This window comes from Bradysia coprophila, assembly GCF_014529535.1.
Source record: "Bradysia coprophila strain Holo2 chromosome X unlocalized genomic scaffold, BU_Bcop_v1 contig_128, whole genome shotgun sequence".
In the NCBI taxonomy this organism is placed as follows: Eukaryota; Metazoa; Arthropoda; class Insecta; order Diptera; family Sciaridae; genus Bradysia; species Bradysia coprophila.
In genome coordinates, this window is record NW_023503295.1 from 4805789 (window position 1) to 4825501 (window position 19713).

The window sequence follows — 19713 nt, forward strand, 5'->3', positions numbered from 1 at the left end:
TATAAACATACTGAAGGTAATGCAAATGCTCAGCGGATCACAAATTTTACGGAACCCAAGTTTCGGTTGAATATAAGACTTGTTATGTTGCTTGTGTGACGTTTGGTGTTTTAATGTTGGCAGAAATGTTTTGTTCTCCATACAATATTTTGTGTTGAGTATAAAGATACAACCTAACAAAGTGAATTGAACTAGTGGCCAACATTGTAAAAATTATATTCACCCGAAAGTAGGGTTCCGTGAGTTTTTGTGGATTTGCATTACCTTCAGTATGTTTATATACTTTGGTCGAAACGACCCAGTCGTCAAATTAGCATCTCTCTGAAGGTATTGCACAGGTTCTATATGGAATTTCAACCTAACAAAAACGAAAAAGTCTGCTAATCGGTCCACCAAAAAATGTTGTTCGAAGTGTCATACCAGTCATACCCAAGACCAACACCACGAAAAAGAAGTTCGAAAATGGCGTTTCATTGAGTTAGATGTCATAGCAGTGGTAATGTTTTTGATTTTTATTGCATTTTTCACATATATACCGCAGTGAGAATTTAAAGTTTTCGCTTTCAAATTTTGTATGCAAATTATAGACAAAAATAGTGTCTACGGATTTGTGTTGTAATCCCCGTCTACGTGTAAAGAGACTCCGTCAAAGTGTACCCGATTCAATTCCTGTTGACAAGTAAGTGGCGTATATTATATCAAAATCGATGTTGTATTATACTATGTCAACGGTGTCAACTCAATGAAAGAAATTTGAGTTGATTCCCTACGCTGTCTCGCAGCATCATTGCACCCATTTTCCCTTTTGACTGAGCACTATTGATTTCTCACATGTAACATACCGTTTCAACACATTTGTTTCTTGTTGTATGGTTTAGTTCGAACAGAAAGAGAGTGTGTTGTTGGATAAACAAAATGGACCTGGACATTGATAATGCTGGCCCCAGTAGTAAATCGTCTAGTCTGTCCATTGACATCGACGTTGATGACACACAAAGCGACAGCTTCAACGGCTCCAACCAAAATTGTAATAAGCTGAAACCAAATAGAAAACGTCGATTGTCGATGATCGAAGAGGAACCATCTGGTAAAGTATTTGTTCAAGACTCGGAAGACGATTACCATTACAGCAAACTGCTCACGTTGAGCGACGAAGTTTTATTGGAAATTCTGAAGAACTGCAACAGTCTCACATTGGATGCATTGTCAAAGTATGTGACCGAGACGATGTAGTTGGACAAGTTTAGCTGTAGTTATCGTTTTTCCCTTTCCAATATTTGCCAATTAGGACATGCATTCGATTCAAGAATTTGGTTTGCGATCGACGACTTTGGACTAGTTTCGATTATTCCAAATTGGCTCTGAGCGTGGACGAGATTCTGAAGCGATTCAAATACATCAACAAGGACACGACTCAATTCAAAATCAAAGGTCTCGTCAAATCGTTTCCGCACAAAAAATGGCAAAACAACACAATTACTGAAAATTTGCTGGAAAAATTACAGAAACTAACTCCACAGTTGGAAAGCTTGGAGGTCTACGAAGGTTTCCTAGATTTTCAGAAGGTATGTACATTAACCGAAACAACGTCACATCGCTAGTTGTCAAACCATTTCTTCCGTTGCAGTTTACAATTAACGAGTTCCCAAACACAATAAGAAAATTGGTATTCTGCGGATGTGAGGTAAACTTTGCATCACCTGCCCGAGCATTTTTCAACCGAATCGATACTCACATGAAGCATTTGCAAGAATTGAGTCTCGAACGATGCACTTGGTTCGAAACGCACGATCTCATTATGTTCTCCAAGCTGCCGAATCTGAAAAAGTTAAATTTACGCGGTTGTGTGTCACTGAAAGAGTGTGTTCCCTATGGCAGCATAGCAACGAGATTCGGTTTCCGGAAATTGGAGTCATTGGACATTCGTGACACACCGATATCGGACAGTGACATTCAGTGTTTCAACATAACAACCACTTTACGTGAACTGTTGATGGAATGTCCAGTCGATTTGAGAAACCAATCGGCAGCTAGGTCTGGCTGCTGTGATTTGGAGCCGGTAAATGAGGAGGAAGAATTAAGATTGGAGCCGAATGGCAATGAACGAAACGAGCAAAACGCACAACAAGCTGCTGATGAACCGGAACAACAACAACCACGTCAGCATCAATCTGTAGGCCAACTATTAGTAGCAGCTGCTTCTTCCGCAGCAGCAGACCGATCATCATCACCAGCACAACAACAACAACAACAACAACAACAACAACAACAGCAGCAGCAGCAGCAGCAGCAGCAGCAGCAGCAGCAGCAGCAGCAACAACAACAGCAGCAGCAACAACCTCAGCAACAACAAAATCGCGACGATGACGTTCGGATTGCGAATCATTACATAAACATTGTCGTGCGAAACCACAATTATGTTGATATACAAAACAATGTTGGGGAGAGGCGTGACGGAAGAGACGCTGTGCATGAAAATCCGCAAATGTTTGTTCCTAATAATTTAGGTTCGTTCTAGCGTTGCTACAAATAGCAATTCGTTTTACTTGATTTCATTCTCATCCACTTCGTTACAGATGTGAATCCTCAACCCCAGCAACTGATCATTGTACGTGGATTAAATTGCAATACTGGTAATCGAGATCGTGCCGTTGGACGCCGAAACAGGTAAATTCTTTAACCGTTTACGCTCTGGCTCCCAATGGAATTTGTAAAACTAAATGTTCCCCTTGCGGTCTCTTGTCTCAAATGCAGAATATCGTGGGAAATAGTGAACCACAACAATCATCAGCAGTATGCTCAACTGTTCTACAATCGACCGATTAATCGCACCTTCGAACCGCCACCGGTAACACTGATCAGCGATCGCGGCATATGCAGCTTCGGCGTTTCGCCCGATAACATTCAGAACGGTGTCGTTTGGATCCGGGCCGATTTTCGGTCGCCGGACACATTTCTGGAAACGTTAGTCGTTCGACATTACAAACTGGTAACGGATGTGTCGCTGCGACATTTGGTACATTGTTCACCGAAATTAAGCTATTTGGATGTGACCGGCACATCCGTCACCCAAGCTGGTGTGCAGGCATTTAAGACTAAAAAACCACTTTGCACCGTCGTGTCCGACTTTGATGTGTAAAGAACTGACATAGATATGTATTAAGACACAAAAAAAAAAGAAAAAAGAAAAAGAAAAGAAATCTGTGGAAATTACTCAATGTGAATTATTACTTATGGTCTATCGTCTTTCTTTTGTTATAATAATTCCGCGCATTTAACTTTCAATGTCCGACAGTGGTGCCACATCTGAGAATTAAATTGTGCTTCAATTTTTTTTTTTGGTAACGTGCGTAATAGAGAAACAGAGACAGACAAGTTGTAATGGCTAGGAATGTCATTTTTTTTCATTGATTTTAAGAAATAATTTTAAAAATCGATTCGAATATTAAAAACAAAAGCACAGAAGAGACAGTGATGATAAATTGTTTTGAATCGTTTGTTCAATGCGAAAAGAAACGTTTCACATATATATGTTCCATGACTCGTTAGCGATATGGATGATAAAATAAACGTTCGATCGTAACTGTAATTTTCTACATAATTGGCTGAATTGAAGATGATGAAGTTTTTTTTTGTATTTTTTTTTTTATTTTGATTTTGAGGTTATATAAATTTGGATTAAAATTTCTATTTGATGGCAATATTACGTAAAAAACAAAATAAAAAAGCTCTGTATTTATTTAAAAAATTTATCATACGAATTAAGGATACAAAAGAATTTTATAAAAATAAATTCAAATGATCATCGTCAAATATGTGATGGCCTTTTCAATGTTGTTCGGATGCGTCCTTCTCGCTCATTTTTTTTTTTGAACATATTCCCGAAAATTATGGGCTGAATCATCTGAAGACGAGCAAATTATTGTTCTGTGTGGTGAGGATTGCGTGTTGGGTGCTTCTGAGTGCGTGAACTGTGTTTTTTCTGTGTTAGTGCGGGAGAGAGGTTGGTGATTTTGCGTTTTTTCCTTCGCTTGCGGCCGGTCGCCATTTTGATTGAAAAGTTTACGTGAAAAATGGACGTCAAGTGCAAACGATAAGAATGCGCTATAGGAGCATCGCAGCCCAAGCATGGGTACCAATTTCGGCCACTTTTTATCGATGCTTTATCAGCTGATAAAAAGATGTTTAAATGACGTTTTCAGTAATTAAAATTCATTGTAACGTCAATTGGTAAAACATTGATAACGTGAGCGTGTGAGAGGATTCCAGACAGAGCCGAAGGCGACGCGCTAAAAAAGACTTTTAGTCCGTGGTACGAATAATATTTTTCATATCCGACGGGTCCTAGGTATGATAAACGGTTATTTTAGCTCGTTGGTATAAAGACTCGAAAAAAACGTTTATTTTAGCTCGTTTCTATAAAGAGTTGAAAAAAACGTTTATTTTAGCTCGTTTCTATAAAGAGTCGAAAGAAACGTTTATTTTAGCGCGTTTGTATAACGAGTCGAAAGAAACGTTTATTTTAGCTCGTTTCTATAAAGAGTCGAAAGAAACGTTTATTTTAGCTCGTTTGTATAACGAGTCGAAAGAAACGTTTATTTTAAGTGGTTTGTATAACGAGTCGAAAAAAACGTTTATTTTAGCTCGTTTCTATAAAGAGTCGAAAAAACGTTTATTTTAGCTCGTTTCTATAAAGAGTCGAAAGAAACGTTTATTTTAGCTCGTTTGTATAACGAGTCGAAAGAAACGTTTATTTTAAGTGGTTTGTATAACGAGTCGAAAAAAACGTTTATTTTAGCTCGTTTCTATAAAGAGTCGAAAAAACGTTTATTTTAGCTCGTTTGTATAACGAGTCGAAAGAAACGTTTATTTTAGCTCGTTTGTATAACGAGTCGAAAAAAACGTTTCTTTATAGAAACGAGCTAAAATAAGCGTTTTTTTCAACTCTTTATAGAAACGAGCTAAAATAAACGTTTTTTTCGACTCGTTATACAAACGAGCTAAAATAATAGTATTTTTCGAGTCTTTATACCAACGAGCTAAAATAACCGTTTATCATACCTAGGACCCGTCGGATATGAAAAATATTATTCGTACCACGGACTAAAAGTCTTTTTTAGCGGGTCGCCTTCGGCTCTGTCTGGAATCCTCTCACACGCTCACGTTATCAATGTTTTACTAATTGACGTTACAATGAATTTTAATTACTGAACAATGCAAACGTCATTTAAACATCTTTTTATCAACTGATAAAGCATCGATAAAAAGTGATCGAAATTGGTACCCAGTGGAGCGACCATTGAAGGTCCATTGACGATATGAGACCGTTGGAGGTCCCCGTGGTGATCAAAAAATGGTCTGGATTATTGAATTATGTGCAACTGTTTCCCGTGGTGTGGACCCTGGATTTTCCAGCGTTTGCATTTTGGTTGTCCTTTTGTGACTTAAGAGCAGCTAAGTGGCAGCTAATTGGAGGTTTCGTCTTTCGTCATTTGCTGGCTCACCGTCAATGTCTGTAGCTTGTGGTGCAATTTTGTGAATGTATTTTTGGTACGAAGGGCCGCTGTATTATGGTTTTTGGTGTGTGGTAGGTCAATTTAAGTGACGTTCCAGCACAGGAAAGTGGCAGGATGGAAAGTGTCACGTTGAAGTTGCGCTGGACTGAATGAATGGTATGGTTTGTATGAATGGTGTTGCGTGAAAGCCGGAAGCAGGTAAACTGTAAGGACAGGTACTTGAATGTATTGAAGTTTTTTGAATGAAAAGATTTAGTAGAGTAAAGTAGAATGAGCTGCGTACGTTTGAATGAGGGCAGATGCTGAGTGCTTGTTGGAATATGCAAAGGTTGAATGGAAATGCAGGAAGAACCAAACCGCGCAGATTGGAACAGACGAGCAGACAGCGACAAGGAAGGAACGCGAGGATGGCGGGTAGCTAAGTGTGTAGTAAGTGCACTGGCCAGAGAGGTAATTCGACTGGCTATATTGACTAAATGAAAGATAACGTTTGTAGCTAGTCCGACTGTTAGACCGAGCGGCGGCAGTTGTTGTTAGTTACCTCTGTAACATACAGAGGTATATAAGTTCTAGCAACTTGAGTGGCGGCCCAGCGCTGCAGACCTCAGACTGGCCTGGGGAATTCTCGCGAGACAACCAGGTCAGTCTCTGGTCAGCTTGGATGGCCGAAACGTAACAGGATAACCCGACGTGCTTTTCCCTTACTGTTCTAAGAGAGCCTGACTGGGACCAGGGCCTGGTCAAGATGTGAAGTCTGAGTCTGAATCATCTGAAGACGAGCACTACGAGGGGTTGCTCACTCTGATTAACCACTGGTTAATCATGGCAGAGTTCCCACTCCTCCTAAAATTCATAAAATGGACCAAATCCTCCTAAAATCTCCTAAAATCTTCTAAAACTCCTAAAATTCCTAAAATGAGCTCACACTCTCGAAGAAATTTTTTAATTATACTGAAAAACTAAAAACGGTAAAAACAGCAAAATTATGCGGCAATGAATTTGAACTTCTGTATGAACCTGACTCAATTGATTTCAAAAATGCGTTCAACTCGATCGATAGGAGCACAATGTTGTCAAGAATTGCCAAAGAATTCCCGTCAATTTATCACTTGTTATCATCGAGATATTCCGCTCCATCGTTGCTTTTCTTTGGGACGGACGTGATCTCATCGGAAACAGGTTGTCAACAAGGTGACCCCTGTGGACCGTTGTCTTTCAGCATAACAATACAACCGGTGATACAAGACATTAAATCAGAATTAAATTCTTGGTACCTTGATGATGGTTCAATTGGAGACAACTACCAAGTCGTTCTCGACGATTTTAAATTGATTATTGAAGAAGCTGGGAAGTTGGGATTGACAATTAACTCGGATAAGTGCGAGCTTTTCTTTGTATCTGGTTTCAAGGACCCAAAAATTGTTGATGCATTCGAACAAGTTGCTCCTCGTATTCGGATAACCGAAAAACATGAATTCGAAATATTAGGCGCACCTATCTTTGAGGAAGGCTATCCGATTGCTTTGGGAAAAAAATTCGAAACTCTGAAACTTTTGGCATCAAGACTTGAAGGAGTGAATGCACAAACCGCTTACTGTCTACTAAAGAACTGTTTGTGATAATTTCTTAAAAGTATGTTTGGAATCAATTATCAACATCACAATTGACGAAATCCAATGGGCCCAGGCGGGGTTACCCATTTCAAAAGGTGGCTTAGGAATCAGGAAAATATCCGATGTCTGCCTTCCAGCTTTTCTTAGTTCGTTGCATGGAGTGCGTAGTTTGGTGTCTCGCATATTACACAACATGGACAACCAAATTACATTACATCATTATAACGAATCTTTGGACTACTGGAATACAGTTAACCATGGCGAAGTTCCGGAAAACAAGTCAATACAAAAACAGTGGGATTCAATCAATGTAGAAAGAATCATTGCGGAAGAAATTAACTACGAAAACGTCAAGGATATCGCCCGTTTTAAAGCTGTACAAGCACCAGAGTCAGGTGGCTGGTTACGCGTTATTCCGTCTAGCAACATTGGTACGGCGATGAACGATCAAGATTTTCAAGTTTGTGTTGCTCTCCGTCTCGGTGTCAACTGTTACTCCGCACACAAATGCATATGCAATTCGTTAGTAGACGAATCTGGTACACATGGCCTTAGCTGCCCGAACGCTAAGGGAACATATCCAAGACATGTTATCCTCAATCAGATCTTCAATAGGTCTTTGACATCTGCACGTCGTGGCAATACATTGGAACCGATAGGCCTTTCACGTGATGATGGTAAGCGCCCAGATGGCGTCACACTCGCACCATGGTCCAAAGGGAAACGATTAATTTGGGACGTTACCTGTGTCGACACTTTGGCAGCATCATATCTTCACCTTACAAGCAAGGTAACAGGTTCAGCGGCTGAACGAGCATGCCAACAGAAGCACAGTCATTATACGAAACTCAAAGCGTCAGATTTTTTGTTGGCTGGTTTAGCATTCGAAAATTAGGCCCGTGGTGCAAGGAAACAAAATTATTCGTAGATTCAATTGGCAAAATGTTAATTGAAGAAACTGGTGACATTCGAGCGAAACAATTCTTATACAACCGTTTATCTTTGGCTATTTAACAAGGCAACGCAGCCAGCATTCTAGGTACACACCCAACAAGCAATAAGTTTGACGAAATTTTCAAGTTATAAATATTTAAAAAACAAACCCATGTAAAATGATCACAATCTACTTTGACAAAATAAAAGAAAAAAAATACCTGACTCAACTTGCGAAAACACTCCTTTCTTTGAGTCATACAAATAGCGATCCTGAACGTGGTTTTAGCGAAAATAAATACATTATCGAGGATCGCAGTTTGTTAGAAGATGCGACTATCGTGTCACTTCGAACGTTTAAGGACACATTGAATAATATAAACGTCACTGAATTCCTAATGAATCGACGTATTTTCCAGATGTGCTCCAATGTACTTTACTTTTCTCGAACAACAAAAAGTCGAGAAGGTACTACTTCTCAAGAATAAAGAAGCGGAAGATAATCTCAATATCTTCACACAAAAAAATCGAGTTCAGAAAAACTTTCTGATATCGAGAAATCTCTCCAGATCCAGTAGAAAAAAACTTTTTAGTGCACAAGAGCTGATAAATGATGGAAACAAAATTATGGTGAATCTTGTTAATTCGAAAGGCGCAGTCGACAAGAAAAACCTGATAAAGGATCAGTTGCTGGCTAGTCCTGACTGGCGTCAGAAAAGAGGAAATCATAAAAGTTTCAATTATTAAACTACATAAGGAAAAATATGTTTTGACAAAAAAAAAATAACTTTTTGTCAATTTTCTTAAACATTTTTAGTATTTTACGAAGTGTATGAGAAACAGAGAAACAGAGCAAAAATTCCTCCGGAAATTACTTATACAACCTTTCCCACATTTAAAAAAATTCCTCCTAAAATTCTCCTAAAATTACCTTCCAAATCTCCTAAAATACTCCTAAAATTGCCTTTAAAATTTCCTAAAATTCCTAATTTTAGGAGCCTTCCTAAGCCGTGGGAACTCTGTCATGGTTAATCAGTACTCTTCGGAACAAAACAAATAACTTCGGAAAAGTACTAATTTGAGAGATTACGCCAAAACAAACTGAACTTGATGCGCAGTAGGTTCAAAAATCTCTAAATGGTATGGGAGGGTACTGTCAGTTTAAATGGTTTATATGTTGGTAAGAATAATTGGCACAAATACTGTCCATTGCAGCATGATAGGCCTGCTTAGCTCTTAGTTCATGTAGCAGGAGACCAATTCGTATTGCAGAAAGATAGTCTCACGATTATCACGGTGAGCTTGAAAGAACTTTAACACATTGCCGGTTATTGTGACTGGTCAACTTTAGGAACGCCGGAAAGTGCTAAGGGGGTCAACCTCCAAATAAATTTCTAAAAATCAAAAATTTGACTTTTGATTTTTAGAAATTTATTTGGAGGTATTCCTTGACCCCCTTAGCACTTTCCGGCGTGCCTAAAGTGCCTGCTCAAGAAAAATTAAATATTTATGTGTACTCTTTATGAATATGTCCAGGTATCGTGGAAATCCCGTTGATTTCAGTATAAAAGTCTTGGAACGAAGGCTCAATAGCTTCATTATGACTTCAATACGTTAAAAAGATCAACAGAAAATGGCGGCTTAGCTTACGTTCGAGATTCATATAATTTAATGGAAAAATACCTTCGAAATTGCTTCGTGATGCCCCGGATGGTCATATAACGACATTTTAACTTTTTTAAAGTATTTTTGACCGGTTCCATAGACATTGTGAAAACAACAATAATAAATCGCGTCCCATAAGTGCAAATCGGTCAAAAATTATGAAGCTATTTGAGCCTTCGTTCAAAGATATTTATGCTGAAATAGATGCAATATATGTTATATGTTAGGATCAGAGCTGTGTTGATATTTCTAATTCATCCTAGCCAGGGACTATTTTTGAGAAATCGGATTTCTCAAAATTCTCAAATTTTTCAAAACTATAAAACATGTTTTAACAATGTAATTTTATATGCAGAACTCGAAGACGAAATGATGATGCGCAGTGATTGATATTCCAGTTTTAATACATATTGGGTTACTCACTGATTAACCACTGGTTGATACCTGATTAACCATAACCGATTAACCATTGGTTAATCACCGACAAACTACTGGTTAATCATGGTTAATCATGGTTAATCATGTTAATCATGGTTAATCATGGTTAATCATTTTACGAAAAAAAGAGTGAGCAACCCCTCGGAGAACTACCCCGAATGCTTTTATCACAAGAAATGACATTTCCGTAGGAAACTTCCGTAGCGATGTCCATTTTTTTCTAGTTGAATATTCTGTCATTCTGTCTTTGTACTGAGATAATACTTTCATATACTTTCATATTTGGATTCATATAGGGAAAGTGCATTGAGAGAGAAAATTTTCATTTGTAAGGCAAATGTTCGTAACTTTATTGGAGTTCAAATTTCGGATTAACTTGGCTCAATTGCATTGAGAGAGAAAAACACAACATTTCGGTTGTCTTGCCCTTTCAACGTTCGAGTTTAATCTACCTTTCTATTCGACTGGATCCGACGATCCATTACAATTCAATTGCTTGATTTGATCTTCTGATATTTCGAACACTACCACCAGTTTCCGGATCTTGAGGAAACTCCAATGAGAAATATTTCAAATAGCAAAATATCGTCTCAACAATTGTGTGTTGGTTGGCCTCACAGATGAATGTTCAACCCGATCCAATTTGAGAATTCCACACGCTCTTGCGTGGATTTCAGAATTTGTTATTGAAGAAATTGTTTTAAAAAGATTCATTTTTCCAACGCTTGGGAAAAATAAGATTTTGATAGTCGAATTCGACAAAATCCAATAGACTGTTTTGATCAGAGCGAGAAAACCGAAGACTAGTTATTATAAACTGCCTTGGGGTACTTGTCAAAGTATTTGCTTCTCTTAATGCTTAGTTTCCTCTTACCAAAAAAAGTACTCCGTGTGAGAGACAAAATTGAATTTTTTCAATTTTTCTTTGTTTATTTGACAGCTTGCTCTAACGGCTCTCTCACGGAGTACTTTTTTTAAGTGGAATGGGCACTTAAGAGATACGTGGTACGTTGAGAGCGAGAAGACAGCAGACCAGTTTATTTTAACTTGCCTTGGGGTACTTGTCAAAATACACGGAAAATTCGTGGATTTCGTTAAAGGCTGTGTAACTTATAATGTGGCTGCAGTTCTTATAATATAGCTGCAACACTTATAAAAATATAGCTACTGAACGCATATCCTATTAATGTTGGTTATTTACCTGCAATGTGAGTTACACAACTATATTATAGATTACAGAGCTATAATATGCATCGACAACACATGTTATAGCTAGGATTTGCATAGTGTGGCTGTGTACTCTATATCATAGCTGTGTAACGCATATTTGACGTATGAAAAATATAGCTGTGTGCTGCATATCAGAAAATGTATGGGACCATGCATTCAAGTTGTGATTCGTACTGACACTTGGTCGGACTCAATGTTAACAGATAAAGAAAAATCGTAAAATAGCTTGGCTGATTTTAATAAAGCTTGATTGTCAGGTTATAGAAATACCTCTTCAATAGTCAAAATCCGTGGACGGACGAATGAAAGTATATATCAGTATATATCAGAAATTTCAATACATTAGAAACGAATTAAGCCAAGTAACTGCTCCCAAATGTCAAACTAGGCATTTCACAGAAAACAATTGAATGGGCGATTCTTCACGCAGGCAGTCTCAATTCACTTTCTTTCAGAACCTGAAACAATGCTCCAATGACAACTCACCAAAGTAAAAATGCTAAATATGAAAACTACAGACTTGAATTAGGCTGTTTGCCTTATAATATAGCTGCAGAATTTATATTGCGGTAACAACGCTTCGAAATAAGAACGTGTTAAAGCACAAGCAAAATTAGCACAACAGCAGCATTGGTGACGGTCGGATTCTCAGGTTAAGCATCAATGGGCGCGGTTAGTACTTGGATGGGTGACCGCAAAATTCATGAAAGTTTAGGAAAAAATTTTATTTCTCGAGATAGATTTGAAACGCGTCTCACAGCTATAATATAAGTTACACAGCTATTTTAACTACAGTCTTCGCAATATGCATTACACAGCTATATGCCAACAAATGGGGGTGCTAAGTCCACTTATAGATCTCACACGCATATTGGGATTTTCCGTGTATCCTCTTCTTTCATCATAACACTCTATTTCCGCCTAAATAATATTAACGGTATATCGGTCCTGTAACAAAATTTTTATTTTCATTCTTAAAATATGTTTTCTTATTTGGTATACATGGTACAACTGTTATCGTATATAAACAATTTATTTGAGTGACCACAGTGGTAATTAGTGGTAATTGTATTTCGGCTTCATTATTTTCACAACGAGCATACCATTTCGATGTTCCGATTCATGGAGTAAACTTAGATCTCTTGAAATTCTGAAAAATATTATTGTTCGTATTCATAGTGGACGAGTGTCGGATGAATTTTGGTTGGAAATTTAAAATGTCGATGAGAAATCACTATTCTCAGTGTCGCAAGATCGATCGCTTAGAAAATGATTCGAGTGACGAGTAAAAGTATTTATTTACAAAAATGAGCGTTCATGGGGAAAAAATGGACTTCAATATGTCAATACGTTTTATGGGTCTTTATAGGTACTAAATTTGAATACCATTTGTGCTTCGAAACAAAGACCAAAGGAATGTACAAAATTTTTATCAGCTCCAATGTATGTATTGTTGATTCCCATTCCCACATATTCTATAAAATTGCTTTTGGATCCAAATCAAGAAATGCCATCAACATCAAAAAAAATCTCATACAAATGGATTAATGAACCAAACATTTAACGAAACTGATGTGAGGTTACGTCTGAAAGTACCGTATCTTGAAGATGATCTATAGCGAGTGTATCCTCAAATAACGAAGTGACTCTTCAGTGAAGAGTCTTCTACCATAAGTATGATTATACGGTCTGTTAGGCACTGTAGTCTACAATGACAGTTTCACAGTGACGACTTTACTTATGAAAGCATTTTCCCACGTTTTCCCAAAATTTTCCAAAAAAAATTTTTTGGGAAAAATTGAGAAAAATGTTTTTCAAAAACAGTCCTTGCTATTAGAGTAGTACTTCATCGACTTCAGTCAATCAGTGAACTTTTTCCTGAAATGCTCCGGATAATTTTTTAATTCGACCGAAACTTCTATCTTAAGGAACATAGAGCCATTCATAAAGGAAATCTTCCAGTTTTTAGCCCCGTACGAAGTACTGGGGGCTTATAAGATTAATATGCCGTTTGTAACATGTTGAATTGGAAGCAGACGGTAAGGGCAAAGCATTTGTCTATGTTCATAGATAACGAATCCGCAATAAAAAAAATGTCCGTCTGTCCGTGACCCCTCTAGCTTGAGTAAATCACAACCTTTTTTTAAAATTCTTTTTTTCCCCGATTGGTATCGACAAAAGTAAGGTCAAGTTCGAAAATGGGCATGGTAGGGTCGGCCCCTCCAGAGCTAGGGCCCTATAGGTGTTTTTCAGTCTTTCGACGATATCTACCGAAATACGCACGCAATAGCTTGTGATATATCAAATGAAAGGTATTGACGAGTAGAACAAAGTTGCTGAACATTGTTTTTGGGTAAGATGCAACGCGGGCTCGTTGGGAGGGCTCAAAGGTCGTTACTCGGCCCTAAGTGTTTTTTGCACATAAATCGAGTAAATCTCATCCGATTTTGCTAGATTTTGTTTCGTTTGAGAGATAGGTGAATACCGAAAAGAACGTGGCGAAAAAAGTTTCAAATTTGGTCCCTTGGACTAAGGCCGCACTCGGCCCTAAGTGTTTTTTGCACATAAATCGAGTAAATCTCATCCGATTTTGCTAGATTTTGTTTCGTTTGAGAGATAATTGAATGCCGAATAGAATGGTGGCGAAAAAAGTTTTAAATTTGGGCACTTGGACTAAGGCCGCTACTCGGCCCTAAGTGTTTTTTGCACATAAATCGAGTAAATCTCATCCAATTTTGCTAGATTTTGTTTCGTTTGAGAGATAATTGAATGCCGAATAGAATGGTGGCGAAAAAAGTTTCAAATTTGGGCACTTGGACTAAGGCCGCTACTCGGCCCTAAGTGTTTTTTGCACATAAATCGAGTAAATCTCATCCAATTTTGCTAGATTTTGTTTCGTTTGAGAGATAATTGAATGCCGAATAGAATGGTGGCGAAAAAAGTTTTAAATTTGGGCACTTGGACTAAGGCCGCTACTCGGCCCTAAGTGTTTTTTGCACATAAATCGAGTAAATCTCATCCAATTTTGCTAGATTTTGTTTCGTTTGAGAGATAATTGAATGCCGAATAGAATGGTGGCGAAAAAAGTTTCAAATTTGGGCACTTGGACTAAGGCCGCTACTCGGCCCTAAGTGTTTTTTGCACATAAATCGAGTAAATCTCATCCGATTTTGCTAGTTTTTGTTTCATTTGAGAGATAATTGAATGCCGAATAGAATGGTGGCGAAAAAAGTTTTAAATTTGGGCCCTTGGACTAAGGCCGCTACTCGGCCCTAAGTGTTTTTTGCACATAAATCGAGCAAATCTCATCCGATTTTGCTAGTTTTTGTTTCATTTGAGAGATAATTGAATGCCGAATAGAATGGTGGCGAAAAAAGTTTTAAATTTGGGCCCTTGGACTAAGGCCGCTACTCGGCCCTAAGTGTTTTTTGCACATAAATCGAGCAAATCTCATCCGATTTTGCTAGTTTTTGTTTCATTTGAGAGATAATTGAATGCCGAATAGAATGGTGGCGAAAAAAGTTTTAAATTTGGGCCCTTGGACTAAGGCCGCTACTCGGCCCTAAGTGTTTTTTGCACATAAATCGAGCAAATCTCATCCGATTTTGCTAGTTTTTGTTTCATTTGAGAGATAATTGAATGCCGAATAGAATGGTGGCGAAAAAAGTTTCAAATTTGGTCCCTTGGACTAAGGCCGCTACTCGGCCCTAAGTGTTTTTTGCACATAAATCGAGTAAATCTCATCCGATTTTGCTAGTTTTTGTTTCATTTGAGAGATAATTGAATGCAGAATAGAATGGTGGCGAAAAAAGTTTTAAATTTGGGCACTTGGACTAAGGCCGCTACTCGGCCCTAAGTGTTTTTTGCACATAAATCGAGTAAATCTCATCCAATTTTGCTAGATTTTGTTTCGTTTGAGAGATAATTGAATGCCGAATAGAATGATGGCAAAAAAGTTTTAAATTTGGGCCCTTGGACTAAGGCCGCTACTCGGCCCTAAGTGTTTTTTGCACATAAATCGAGTAAATCTCATCCAATTTTGCTAGATTTTGTTTCGTTTGAGAGATAATTGAATGCCGAATAGAATGATGGCAAAAAAGTTTCAAATTTGGGCCCTTGGACTAAGGCCGCTACTCGGCCCTAAGTGTTTTTTGCACATAAATCGAGTAACTATCATCCGATTTTGCTAGATTTTGTTTCGTTTGAGAGATAGGTGAATACCGAAAAGAACGTGGCGAAAAAGTTTCAAATTTGGGCACTTGGACTAAGGCCGCTACTCGGCCCTAAGTGTTTTTTGCACATAAATCGAGTAAATATCATCCGATTTTGCTAGATTTTGTTTCGTTTGAGAGATAATTGAATGCCGAATAGAATGGTGGCAAAAAAAGTTTTAAATTTGGGCCCTTGGACTAAGGCCGCTACTCGGCCCTAAGTGTTTTTTGCACATAAATCGAGTAAATCTCATCCAATTTTGCTAGATTTTGTTTCGTTTGAGAGATAATTGAATGCCGAATAGAATGATGGCAAAAAAGTTTCAAATTTGGGCACTTGGACTAAGGCCGCTACTCGGCCCTAAGTGTTTTTTGCACATAAATCGAGTAAATCTCATCCAATTTTGCTAGATTTTGTTTCGTTTGAGAGATAATTGAATGCCGAATAGAATGATGGCAAAAAAGTTTCAAATTTGGGCACTTGGACTAAGGCCGCTACTCGGCCCTAAGTGTTTTTTGCACATAAATCGAGTAAATATCATCCGATTTTGCTAGATTTTGTTTCGTTTGAGAGATAATTGAATGCCGAATAGAATGATGGCAAAAAAGTTTCAAATTTGGGCCCTTGGACTAAGGCCGCTACTCGGCCCTAAGTGTTTTTTGCACATAAATCGAGCAAATCTCATCCGATTTTGCTAGTTTTTGTTTCATTTGAGAGATAATTGAATGCCGAATAGAATGGTGGCGAAAAAAGTTTCAAATTTGGTCCCTTGGACTAAGGCCGCTACTCGGCCCTAAGTGTTTTTTGCACATAAATCGAGTAAATCTCATCCGATTTTGCTAGATTTTGTTTCGTTTGAGAGATAGGTGAATATCGAAAAGAACGTGGCGAAAAAAGTTTCAAATTTGGTCCCTTGGACTAAGGCCGCTACTCGGCCCTAAGTGTTTTTTGCACATAAATCGAGCAAATCTCATCCGATTTTGCTAGTTTTTGTTTCATTTGAGAGATAATTGAATGCCGAATAGAATGGTGGCAAAAAAAGTTTTAAATTTGGGCCCTTGGACTGAGGCCGCTACTCGGCCCTAAGTGTTTTTTGCACATAAATCGAGTAAATCTCATCCGATTTTGCTAGATTTTGTTTCGTTTGAGAGATAGGTGAATATCGAAAAGAACGTGGCGAAAAAAGTTTCAAATTTGGTCCCTTGGACTAAGGCCGCTACTCGGCCCTAAGTGTTTTTTGCACATAAATCGAGCAAATCTCATCCGATTTTGCTAATTTTTGTTTTATTTGAGAGGTAATTGAATACCAAATGGAAAGTTGGCAAAAAATTTTGGGTTTCTAAAATAATGTCGTAAATTGTTGGTTTTATTTGAGAGGTACTTCGTACGGGCTTTCGTAATTGCGCTATGTGCAATTTTAAAAATGAACACTTTCAGTAAATTTGACCATGCCCAACTTGACTTGCATTTTGGTAACAGACGCATTAGAGGGTTGTAGACGTATTAGGGGTCCGGGCGTATTACGGCTACGGACGTTTTATGGCTACGGACGAAATAGGATTACGGGTCGTACGGGGCTAAGTCGGAGCAAACGCTCCGACTGTTCTGATGCCTTGTTTTAGAGTCCCTCACCTCATGTGTGTGTATTTATGCCACTAGAAAGCGGATGTCTTTTATGAACAACGTCAATGGTGCCCCATTAGCACACATATGGGCAAATAGCTTGAATTTTCGGTTAATTGTTCTCGATGAACCGAAAATTCAAGCAAGCGACAAATATTGATTTCACATCGACAGAAAAAAATCGTAGACCTGAACGATTCGCCGTTAAAGTGTAACTGTAACCCGTATGCGCATTTAATATTTCAATCAACGTTTTCGTTAGAAAGGATCTCTTAAACCTATATATAATTGATCAACAACACACACGACACACGACCACTTTTCTCACCCAAATAATTTCTTTTTCTCTTTATTGGAAAATTCATCTGAAAATTCCAGATCTTCGTACTGTCGGTCATCGTCTGCATAGCTTTTCAGAAATTGAAATAATGTGTCACCGGTAATGTTTCCGTATGCCGATCTGTATGATTGTCGGTCGGCGCCCAAACCACTTCGTCTTGCTCGTAATTCAACACTACACCAAATCAATGACAAAACGTATTTAGGTTGGCTGTTTTTTTGTACAAAACACAAAACTTTCGCACCTAATTGGTTCGGAAATGCCGTCTTGATTCGCGCCGAGAGGCCCGCCAGACCATCCTAAGCCGAGGAGCATCTTAAAGCCGATGTTGCTTTGATCGATGTGAGCGTGTCCTTCATGGATCATCTTCCGGCTGACGACTTTAATATCACGGGTTTCCATCTTCACTGTTGTCACCGTTGTGTAATTCTGGTTTTTACGGAAAAAGGTGAAGAGAATGTTCCGACAATGGATAGATCCGCGCGATGATTTTTGCATACCTTAGTCAGATAGTAATTCGGATTGTAGGACTCCGAATTGTTCCAGGTCCAATTCGACGGATCAGATGGGCTTACATAGCTGTTTGGCGATTCATACAATTGGCCATAAGTGCTTGGCGTTTGATATGACTGGCTGGTTGAAGCAATGTGGTTCTTGAAGTTAACGATATACTGTTCGAATATCGGGAAAAATTGGTGACATTTTTCATCCAAATCAAATGTAGGCTCTTCTGACTGTGAACAATATCCCTAAAACGATTGTCGGCATAAACCTGGTAAACAAAGTTGATGTTCGTTGAACTAACCATGTGCGGTCTCGAGTAATCTTGAATTTTTTCGATTGCTTTCTTAGAAGTTGCATTGATTGTCTCAAATAAAGTGAGACCTTTTGTTGCAGCTATCAATAGGCCATCAATAACAATGCTGCAGAAACTGTAAGACGCACATTAATTTTGCTTGAATATTTTGCAAATTGTTTTCGATCCCCACTTACTATTCGTTCTTCGAATAAGTGACCGACGATGTGATAATCAAATCCATTCGGTCGGAGCACATTTTTAGTAGTTTCCATTCGATGGAATCTTCCATTGTGCAATTCAGAGGTTGCCAAACAATAGAATGTAACAGAAAATTTGATTCTTAATTTTTACAAAGAATGCTTTTGATCAACAATGTTGTAGTGCAAGTCAATTTAGAAAAATACGACGGTCCGATTAAGTCTTCAGGTTGTCGATGCGTGAAATCCAGAATATTTGGCCAACGTGCTCAATTTGTTTTGAATGTTATCGTATAGTATGTGATGTTACGAATGATACGCTTGCTCCATCAGTTCACCATGGAGGTGGCATGATGGCGCTGATGTCGATAAATCGTTTTTGAATGACTTACAAAATAGTTATTCGCGTAACAGTTTTGAATTTTAGGCAGTTGCGCTTGTTGTAGCCCGAATATAAAATATCTAACCAATGTGATATTGACCATTCGTCTTGCTGTTAATTTTGAGAAGTCAAAACTCTATGGAGTTACACTCGTTATACACTTTGGTGCCCTGCCCAGACAATTTTTGAGTGCCGATTGAGTAAGGAATTTGCTCTTTCTTTATTCGTTCGTCAAGCGAGTCGCCACCGGTCAGAGGTGGGTCTTGATTTTTCAAGTTCTACAAGTTGGCAAACGTGCATTGGTACAATATACCTCCTGAAAACCCGTGCTTTTACCGATATAATAAACACATACTAACCTTTATCTATTGGCATCAGCGCCACCATGTCACTTCTCAAGTATGAAAAACTCCTAACTTGTTTGTTTCTCTAGATCTGACGCATTGTTGAGATTGACATTGTAAACAGCGATTATGTAGGTGACGTGACATAGTTTATTGAAGATGACACCTCGATGGCCAAAAATGGTCTTTTATCTCTCCGGTTTGTATGAATAGACCATACCTGGTTTATACTTTCATTACTCACTACGCCTTCGGAATGAAAAGTTGTGAAATCTAAGTCTACTACTATTGATACACGGTAAACGGTAGTACCGAAATTTGTGAGTAAATCTACCAGTAAATTACCGGTAATCTATGTTGCATACAAATCGGTCAATCACGAAAAATTTACAAAGAATTTTTTTGACGTTTAGGTTATGTT

General features: G+C 38.2%; 2 protein-coding genes across 4 annotated transcripts; one reads left to right on the top strand and one right to left on the bottom strand.

Annotated features, from left to right (window-relative positions):
• The first annotated feature begins 357 nt into the window (after nt 1–357).
• Nucleotides 358–3414, top strand: LOC119067827. 2 transcript variants are annotated; one of them, XM_037170999.1, is made up of 8 exons: nt 358–496; nt 588–679; nt 879–1211; nt 1289–1565; nt 1628–2245; nt 2303–2507; nt 2577–2667; nt 2755–3414. In XM_037170999.1, exons 3-8 carry the CDS (start codon nt 916–918, stop codon nt 3137–3139), a joined length of 1872 nt encoding a protein of 623 aa, XP_037026894.1. In that variant the 5' UTR covers nt 358–496; nt 588–679; nt 879–915; the 3' UTR covers nt 3140–3414. The 2 variants fall into 2 exon arrangements, with proteins under 2 accessions (XP_037026894.1, XP_037026892.1); XM_037170997.1 differs by having other exon boundaries at nt 436–679; nt 1628–2247; nt 2305–2507.
• An 8923-nt stretch (nt 3415–12337) lies between these two features.
• Nucleotides 12338–18902, bottom strand: LOC119067829. Of its 2 annotated transcripts, none has more exons than XM_037171001.1 (6): nt 18564–18902; nt 18376–18502; nt 18071–18319; nt 17815–17999; nt 17559–17744; nt 12338–12545 (listed from the first exon to the last, which is right to left on the bottom strand). In XM_037171001.1, exons 1-6 carry the CDS (start codon nt 18656–18658, stop codon nt 12452–12454), a joined length of 936 nt encoding a protein of 311 aa, XP_037026896.1. In that variant the 5' UTR covers nt 18659–18902; the 3' UTR covers nt 12338–12451. The 2 variants fall into 2 exon arrangements, with proteins under 2 accessions (XP_037026896.1, XP_037026897.1); XM_037171002.1 differs by having other exon boundaries at nt 17535–17744; nt 18564–18900.
• Between the last annotated feature and the right edge of the window lie 811 nt (nt 18903–19713).